Source organism: Gracilinanus agilis, chromosome 2 (assembly GCF_016433145.1).
Source record: "Gracilinanus agilis isolate LMUSP501 chromosome 2, AgileGrace, whole genome shotgun sequence".
NCBI classification, from domain to species: Eukaryota; Metazoa; Chordata; class Mammalia; order Didelphimorphia; family Didelphidae; genus Gracilinanus; species Gracilinanus agilis.
In genome coordinates this window covers 370,009,156-370,019,193 of record NC_058131.1, presented here as the reverse complement: position 1 = coordinate 370,019,193, position 10,038 = coordinate 370,009,156, and the positions used below count along the sequence as shown (strand labels likewise).

Genomic DNA, 10,038 nt, shown 5'->3' with positions numbered 1-10,038 from the left:
TCTCTCTCTCTCTCTCTCTCTCTCTCTCTCTCTCTCTCTCTCTCTCTCTCTCCTCCCCTTCAGGCTCTGAGATAAGTCTTGAGTGGCAGCGCTGGCCAACAGCAACCCATACAGCTGCCAGGAGTTAGACTTCATGTACAGCCAGGCAGGAATGTGAATGATGAATGATGCACCAGGAGTCTTCCCTGCTATAGCACTGTCATCACAGGGCTTCCTAAGACAATAAGCAAGATTGGCCACAACAGCCATTGTAACTAGCCCGTTATTAAGCACCTGCTGTGTGTGAGGCTCTGTGTTAGGCTCTTAGGAGATAGAGGTAAAAAGAAAAGTGGCTCCTGATTTCTAGGACCTTGCATGTGACTGTAGATACAACAGTTACTCAGCTAAAGGAAATTCCATATAATTTCAGGTGGGAGAGAGTAGTAGCAAATGAGGTTTAGTTAGTTGAGGGGTCGGTATGCAGTCCCTGTATGGGTTGTATGTATGGGTATGTATCGGTATGGGTTGCCCAGGCTCCTCTGCTTCTGCTTTCTTCAAAGCAGAGAGGGAAGAGGAAATGCAAATCCATTCATTCTATTCTTTGTCAATAGTTAGAGTTTAAAATGCTTCTTCTATAAATCTATCAAGATTGAAAGATCGATCTGGAAGGAAATGGAAATTAATGATTAAAAACAAATTTGAGGGAAACTTCCATGAGTCAAACTCTCCCCATTCCCTGTGACTAGCAATAGTTGAGACTTCATTCATTTGGTGAGGAAAATTTGCATGTTTCCCTCATATTTTTCTCTTTTCTTATTACTAACCAGGTAAGAACTGTCAGGGTAGGAAAAGAAGGAGCTGTTTATTGCCAGGAGCCTTGTCCTATTTGTGCATTTTTCTCCTTGACCCTTTGTGGTTCCATGGACTTATGAAGGTTCATGAGAAAGGACAGCTGTGCCACTTGGAAATCCTTTAAAAAAAAAAAAAAACACCACCACTTTCCTTAAAAAAAAAAAAAAAGATTCATTCACCGACACTTATAATGGTGATCCTTTGTTCTTTTTTTTTCCCCTTGCATTCCCAGAGTGTTCCCTTTCGGAGTCTGTTCTTTGGAGCCAAATTCCACAGACTGGGTTGCTAAGGCCTCAGAGAGAAATCAGGTAGAGGCTGCTTAAGGAGCAGGCAGCACAGAGGACAAGCTTCTTTTGTCCCATCCCGACTGGGGATTCAAAGCTATTCAAGCTGCCTTGGCAGAAGGTTTCTGGGCATAGTCCCCACCCTAAAGCCTCCAGCCCCCTGAACGTGCTCTGTCGGCTGGTGTCTCCCCCTCCACCATTGGGCGCCAATCAGAAAGGGTGTCCCCTTCTGCAAGCGCACTTACCCTGGGGGAGCCTGGCTTCCGCTGAGCATCTTAGGCAGGATTCCGATGGGAAAGGCCCTGATTAGACTAATTTTTCTGATTAAACTGGAGAGCAAGAGGAGACATTCTGGCAGGCCTGCCAGGGCCCAAGTGCTTGGAGGGAATAGACATTCTATTTTTAGTGGGGACTGATAAATGGAAGCTTTGTTTTCCAGGGGCTGGGCTCTCCCTGTGAAGCCTGAAATAACCGAAGGGGGCTGTGTTTAGGCTGAACTCCCTCTTTCTTGGTCTTCTGTTCAAAGGCTTACAGACGATGAAACCATGTTGAAAATCATGTTCCTTCAAGTGATTCCCTTCTCAGGTTATTTTTAGACAAGGACAGCTTGGCCTCCACATGGAATCAGAAAAGAGTGTGTTAGCATTTCATCATCCTGAAATAATGGGCTTGTGGTGTTCACTCAGAATATGTGGCTTCCTTTGACATTATTGAGTGAAGACCTCAGGGCCAGCCTCTGGCAAAGTTGTGTAGTAGACCAAAGCTGTTCTCTCTGCCCTTCTGTCCTTCCTCTACAGCGCCATCTGTAAAATAGAGATAATAATGGCACCTCACTGTTGTGAGGATAAAATGAGATAATATCTTTAAAGCACTTTGTAAACCTTAAAGCCCTATATAAATGCTAGCTATTATTATTTCAACATGTATTTCAGTGCTGACCCTAGGATATTTAACATGTAAGCTGAGCTTTGTAGCCTATCTGGGATTTTTAGGCATTGTACCCTCCACAAAAAAAAAAAAAAAAAAAAAAATGATCCAGTTACTTAGCTAGCACCTGAACTGTTGGACCAATGGGACCTTCCCACCTACCTGCCTCTATCTATACAAGCTGTATTACTGACTGCTGCCAGGTAGAAGGCTTGAATCAATTAGTAATTGTAATTGAAGCTGAATACAGTTAATTGTATAACTAAATTCAAGCAGCTCGCACACATACAGCTTTCTAATTTTGTAGCCCAGTATTGGAAAAACTTTGATATACTGGTCTAAACCCAAAAGCGTCACCACAGGCAGACAAGTAGAGGAGTTACTTTAGAGAGTTATGGATCACTTTGGCAGTCTTCAAAATCCACCGTGAAGGTGGCTACCTAGCTTACCTCCATGTAGGCTTGCTCAGAGCCCCCATAATTCCCAATTACATCTTTGTTGCTTTGTTTTAACTGTCTCCTAGAATTGACATGAAAATGTCGGATGCTCAGGGTGGCTATAAACTGGATGAAGCACAGGCTGTTTTGAGAGAAATGAAAGCCATCAAGAAGGCCATCACCTGTGGGGAGAAAGAAAAACAGGACCTCATTAAGGTATTGGACATAGTTGGGGGGAGACAGGGAGGGATAGGGAAAGAAACACAGACAAGGGGCTTTGCTCTGCTTTCTTCAGAAGTAAATGTATGGATCCACACTGGTAATTAGAACCAACTATTTGAGATTGTCTCACCTGATCAGAAGGAAGAGTTAAAAATGTAAACATATCCACTGTCATCAGGAAAAAATACATTTGCTTCTGTGCAAAATAATCCTTTGGAGGGAAAACTTAAAGCAAGACAGATAGACTTACTAAGATCCAGACAAAAAACTTACAGACTCAAAAGCTTTTGAATAAGAAGCAACAGTAATAATGGTGTACATTAATACAGACCTCTATGTTTATCAGAATCTCATATAGAATGTAAGTTTCTTGAAGACAAAGACTATTTAATCTTTGTCTTTAGTTCCCTAGCACTTAACATGGTGTCTAGAACATAGTAGGCACTTAATAAAATCTTATGGAATTTGGGAGCAGCTCAGTAGCTCAGTAGTTAGAAAGCCAGGCCTGGAGATGGGAAGTCCTGGGTTCAAATGTGGCCTCAGACACTTCCTCGCTGTGTGATCCTGGGCAAATCACTTAACCCCCATTGCCTAGCCCTTACCACTCTTCTGCCTTGGAACCATTGGCTCCAAGGCAGAAGAGTGGTAAGGGTTTTTAAAAAAAAAAATCTTGTAATTAAATTCAGCAAACATTTCTCTCTCTCTCTCTATCTCTCTCTCTCTCTCTCTCTCTCTCTCTCTCTCTCTCTCTATCTATCTATCTATCTATCTATCTCTCTTTTTTAATTTCAAACTTGACAAACGGCATTTCCATATACAGAACAGAAAAAGGGGGTTACATCTGAAACTTTAAATCTGTTAGGTACAGCTTAGTTTTTAAACGTATATATTCGAGACAGCTTGGTGGCTCAGTAGATTGAGGGCCTTGAGATGGAAAGTCCTGTGTTCAAATGTGGCTTCAGACAGTCCCTAGTTGTGTGTCCCTTGGCAAGTCCCTTAACCCTCACTGCCTAGCTCTTTCCACTCTTCTGCTTTGTAACCAATACACAGTATTGATTCTAAGATGGAAGGTAAGGGTTTAAAAAAAAAGTGTATGTTAAACTTAATATGATGAGAAACATTATCCTATATGCCTATATGTTCCAATCCAAATTTCTTCTGCTCTCTTCTTGGTAATTAAAAAAATTTTTTTGGTATTCTTTTTTTCAATTTCTTCTCTTTTTGTATCTTTATCACCACTCTCTATTCTCTGAAATTCTCGTATATCCCAACCCACAATTGCCAGAATAAAAGTCCTGCCTTGTGACAAATAAATATGGTCAAGCAAAAGAAATTCATGCATTGCTTATGGCTGAAAATGTATGTCTCATTATTCACCCTTGGAAATCTGTCACCTCTCTGCCAAAAACATCCTTTATGAGCAGCCGTGATTGGTCATGATTGGTCATCATGTTTGATCAGAGTTCTAAAGTCCTTCAAAGCTGTCTTACTTGACACTATTATAGTTGTATAAATTATTTTCCTGATTCTATTCCTTTCATTCTGCAATGGTTCATAATAGGTCTTCCTAGATTTCAATGAATCTATCTCTTTTATCATTTCTTGCTGATCAAATATGTTTTAAGGGCTCTCTATGTGCTAATCCCTAAGGATATAAAAACAGAAATGAAATCGTCCATACCCTCAAAAAGCTTACAGTCTTTTGGGGTAGGCAATACGTACATCCATAAGTACATGAAAATATATGAATGCCAATATATGTATGTGTTATATAATACAAGGTAATATGTAGATATGTATATTGTAAATATATATTATCTATCCATATTATATATGTCAACTCTATATATAATAATCTTTATATTATATACTTTGTGCATAATATATGTAGGTATGTTATATCTACATTATGTTATATCATGTATAATTAAAGTGTAAGGGGATGTATTAGTAATATGTATATTATGGATATATATTATATATTCATATTACATATATCAATTCTAGATATAATTATAAACTAAATATAATTATATATGTGGTAGTTATGTATTACATATTCATATTATATATCAATTTACATATAATATGCCCTTCGTGCATAATATAGCTAGAAATATCATAATATATCTATATTGTATAATGCATAATTCAAGTATAAGGGGATGTACTAGTTATATATGAATATTGTAGATATATTATATATATCAATTCTATATATAATTATAAATTGTGATTATATATAATACAAGGTAAATTATATATTACATATCCATGTTTTATATACTTATCAATTTATAAATTATAATGTACTTTATGCATACTATATCTATATTATATAATGTCAAGTGTAAGGGGATGTACTAGTGTCTGGGGAAATTAGGAAAGAAAGGCTTCTTATAGGAGTTTCCATTTGAGATGACCTCTGAAGGTGGCTAGGAGTTCTATGAGTTGGAGGTGAAAAGGGAATATATTCCAGCCATGGGGGACATGACAGTGTATATAGTGTTATGGAGCTAGGAGATAGAATGTCGTGTTTGAGAAATAGCAAGAAGACCAGTTAGTTGACCATCTTTATTTTTTCCTGGAAAGGAAAAGGAACAGTTACTAATGCTAATTTTTATCTGATTAGAGCCTGGCTATGCTGAAGGATGGCTTCCTCACTGACAGAGGGTCCCACTCGGATCTGTGGGCCAGCAACACATCCTTAGAAAGCTCCAGCTACTCCCTGCCCAAGCAGTATATGGATGTGAGCTCACAGACTGAAGTCTCTGGAAATGTGAGTAGGAAATAAAAAATTGTGTTTTCTTCCATCTTCTGGGGCCAGAAACTCAGAGTAAGAAGCTTAGGTTGTGGAATATTATCCTAATTCCCTTATACCATGTTTGATAAGAAGCTCCCCCACCCTGATGGTGATAGCCTTTTGAAGAGATTTTGCTAGGGGGAAGGGGCATAAGTGAGTTGGCATTCTCGTGTTCTCTTGGGCCTGAGTGATTGTTTGCATTGGGTGAGCGGCTGTTTAAATGGTTAGTCCATTAAGTGCAAGGCTAGGTACACTTCTCTCTAAGAGCTTCTGGTCCTGGCACTCGAGTTGGTGATTTAAAAAATAAAATAAAAACCCTTATCATTTGCCTTGGGTATTGGAATATTGCCTAGTTCTACTGCTTTACCTCTTTCGACACTTCAGGGATAGTGTTGATGAAGGTTCTTTATTTGGTGGATGCTCATTTTTGTCCGTCATAGTTAGTACAATTCGTTGGAATTGTATTGAAACTGAGTTCTGCTTTCTTTTTTCACCTGATGGAAAATGCAACATGGTGAGGTAGAAAGGATACTGCATTTGGGGTCAGAGCCTGACCAACCCTGCTAACTGTGTGACCTTGAGAAATTCATTAGCTTCTCTGAATCTTACTTTTCATATCTGTTAGGTGAGGAATAGAACTCAAGGGTCTCTTAAGATCCCTCCCTGCCCTAAATCTCACGATTCAATGTGTGTTCACTGCTCCTATTAGTATCAAAATAATGCAATTCAAAGTTCATAGGGGTGCTGTTCTAATGATCTGAAAGCTAATCACTGGTTCCAGTGATGAATAGGGAGAGCAGTGATCTGTTGAGTTTGACAAAGACGAATTCAAATGGTCTCTTATAGCTCTAAAATGTTGTGATTCTGAAATCCTTGTTCTTTTCTAAAAAAGAATAGCCTTAATTGACTCCTGGAGATCAGAAACTCTCAGAAGACTTTTTTTGTTGGTTAGCCTGAGAAGCCTGACTTTAGCCAGTCTTCACCCTCTTCTCCCCGCAGTCTCTGTGGTTAAACTATATTCCTATCTGATTTCTGTAGCTGTGTTCACACTTGTGAAGAGAAGTCATGTCCGTACGTGACCTGGTGAGCTGTGTAGCTTCTTGCCACACTTTACAATTAGCACCGCGAATGGGGCTGCCTCTCCTGCCACCACCCCCATTTCCCTGAGTCTGGCCATGAGCTGTGTACTGGAGGTGTAGCTGAAGATGCCTCTTGCCTCCTTCCAATTTCCCATTCTCCTTCCTATCCCTGCTCCCCTAGTGTTTCACTACTGACTCCAGCCCTATAAAGTTTTCTTTTGATTCTTCTCCCCAGAATGGCTTTCGTGTTTCTTGGCTGTCCCTGCTTCCTTTTCACCAACTCTCCCCCACGCTTCTGCAGCTAGGATTTGGGGGAACATTTGATGTCCAGAGCTGATTTTCCAGGCAGTGGGCAGGGAGGGGAAATTGTGTGTCTCTTCTATACTTGTATGTGTCTGTCTGATTTTGTGGCTAAACCCCACGATGTGGGGCAGGCAATTGTACTTTGGAATCTTTCGTGGGATCCCTGAGGTCAGGCTATGAATTTAAGGGAGTCATTAGCTGTTCCCCAGTCAGACTATCCAGCCTCACATGGGATCTCCAAGCTGAAATCTGCACAGACAACAATAACCATATAACGTATTGACTTTATACTTTCCTCCCAGTTCAGTACAAGTGGCAACAATCAGTTGGCTGAGAAGGTCAGATTACGCCTTCGATATGAAGAAGCTAAGAGAAGGTAATTGGTGGCTTGGGGGTGTCTAATATTATAATGCCTATGGTAATGGCTGTTCAGCTTACAGTGTAAAGAGATATGTTTGAAGAGAGATCCATTAACAGGTAACAGCCAGGATTTTAGGGCTAGGAATGGGCTTATGGAAAATCTCAGCCCCAATGTCTGGTACAAAAACCATAGCAAAGTGTGCTTTTAAAAGACACAGCTTCAATGACCAAAGGAATTTCATAAATTTAGTGCAACCTAACAACTAGGCTCAACATGCAACCTAGACATGCATGGCTTGGACAACCAAGAGGTCTTCACCATTATAGGCTATATTCACATCTGGAATCAGTTTCAATTAGATAAGGTTGCTGGGTGGGTGTAGTTTTGGTTTGGTTTTATTCCTCATGAAAGTGGGGGTTTATAATATCGTAACAAAACCTTAAATGCTTACATTGGAATGGGCTGGCATGCCGTTCTTCCAGGAAGCAGCCACTTCATCTTCCTGAGATTAAGCATCCTGTGCCTGCTCATTTCTGTCCTCAATCCCTAATTCCCTGCTTCAAACAACTCAAATAAAATGTATTCTCAGAATTCAGACTTCCTTTTGTCCTGGGGAGCTTGTTTAAAGCAGTGACTTCTGAATGAATGCAGTCCAGATCATCTCTGCCTCCTGGCTTCCCTGGCTTCCTTCAAATCCCAGCTAAAAATCTCATCAGCTATAGGAAACCTTTCCCAGTCCCTCTTAATTCTAGTACCTCTCCCTTGATTATTTCCTATTCATCCCTTACATAGCTTGCTTGTATACATTTCTTTGTCATCTTCCCCATTAGATTGGGAGCTCCTCCAGGACAAGGATTATCTTTTGCCTTTCTTTTCATCCCTAGACCTTATCACAGAGCCTGGCACATAGTAGGTACCCAATAAATGTTTATTTGCTGACTGGCTAGCCCAGTGGCCATCCCTCTTTCATGAGAAATGTCTATATGCTTCTGGGATTCCATCTCTATGGTTAGTTCTGGGGATAGAGGCTGAAGGACTAAACTCATTGCTTGGGTACACTGGGTCAGTCTCACAATATCACTCCCTAAATCAGGGCTGCTGATTGTTTTGCCCTCTCCATTTACTCTGATACTATTTTAATTGAAAAAGGCAAGAAAGTCTACATAGGAAAGGGGGAGAGGGGGGAACCAAAGAAGTATTTAGAATGGCTTGTCTTGATGCCTTAGGGACACTTAGAGAGCTCTATTCTGAAATCAAATCCATATAAATGATACCAGGAGGGAGCAAGTCACTACCAACACCCACAATCCTCTTAGGAAATGCATGTCTTTAAGAGGACACAGAGGAACTCAGTGGATCATGCCTCCCCTTTCTTTCCTTCCTATGACACTTTTTCTTCATTGGGCTACAAAGCTGAGCTTCATCAGGCTGCCAGAACACAAACCAGCTTCCCTAAAAATAACCAGGATGAATTCCTAACAATTGTGGAATTTACATTAATTAACAGTAAGCATCCCTGCTATGGTGAACTCATGAAAGAACATGAACAAGAATAAATGAGCCTGGGGGGGAAATGTGTGTTTTTCTCAGTAGGAAACTTTGAAAGCAAGTCATGTAGAACTTCACACCAGAATCATTAGAATAAATCAAGATTTGCATGAAGGCATTTGGCCACGTAATTTATTAAGAAGAGCCCAAGCCTGGGAGACAGGAGACATGAATTCTAGCCTCAGGTCTGCCATTAATTTACTCTGTCACCTAAGGCAAGTCATGTAACTTCTGTGAACTTCCATTTTATCATCTATTCAATGGGTATAACTGGGCCTGCCCTACCCAACACAAGAGAAAGAATAAGGATAAAAGGAGATAATACATAAAAGTGCTTGGAAGACTTAAAACTATGCCCCGTAGTTAAGTGTTCAAGAACTAGCCTCACTCAGTTTTAGGTCCATCACCAGAATACTGGCAGCCAGGAAATGGATTCTTCTTATTAGAGTAAAACATGAAACTCCCTTCAAAAGTGCAGAGGGGTATGATCCATGTTAGCATTTCAGTGGCTGAGAGAGGGTTAGAGAGGAAGGGGACCAAAGAAGGGAATCATGGTTTTTGTTTTTAGTGATGGTGTAATGTGCATTGAAGTTATCCCTATAGGGAAGAAGAATCTAAGGAAATCTCTGTGTTGGGAATGAACATATTTCTGGCTTGCCTTGCTTTATTGTAAAATGATACCTGAAGTGTTGCATGTGAATCAGTTTAGTGAGAAATTACATCATATCTTTCCATTTTTAGAGCTCTTTTCTCTTAGTTTCTGATCGATTTCAGCAAGCAGTAGATAAGCTTGTGAAAATATTTACAAAAATTCACCTTCTGCAAGATGTTTCAAGAGTGTCTTTCTCTAGTATAAAATGGAGAACCCTGTGGTATTTAGAATGGACTGCATTTTTGTGTGTTTACTTTGTTCTTTGATTCTTCCTTGTTTATATACTGGTCCTGTCCAAACAGAACATAAACTTCTTGAGGGCTAAAGTTATCTTCTGTATTGTCTATGTTCTCTGTGGCACCTAGTACAATACCTTGTTCCATAGTACTCATAATTACTGCTCTAGTCATGTGTGGATTTATTCTCAGTGAACCTAGAAACTTTTATAATAAAAGTAATAGCTTGTTTACATAACATCTTCAGATTTATGAAGCACTTCATCAATTTTATGACATGAGAAGCAGGCACAGCAGACAATGATAAGAAGTTAGACAGAATAGTTGCCTGAATACCCATCAGAAGTTGCCCTGG

General features: G+C 39.9%; 1 protein-coding gene across 1 annotated transcript in view; it reads left to right on the top strand.

The window, feature by feature from the left end:
- Positions 1–10,038, top strand: part of WWC1 (WW and C2 domain containing 1) — a 158,771-nt gene that overhangs the window by 103,981 nt on the left and 44,752 nt on the right. The window contains exons 6-8 of the mRNA XM_044664459.1: positions 2,566–2,695; positions 5,334–5,480; positions 7,189–7,262. Coding sequence (XP_044520394.1) covers positions 2,566–2,695; positions 5,334–5,480; positions 7,189–7,262 — 351 coding nt within the window. The remainder of the gene's footprint in view (positions 1–2,565; positions 2,696–5,333; positions 5,481–7,188; positions 7,263–10,038) is intronic.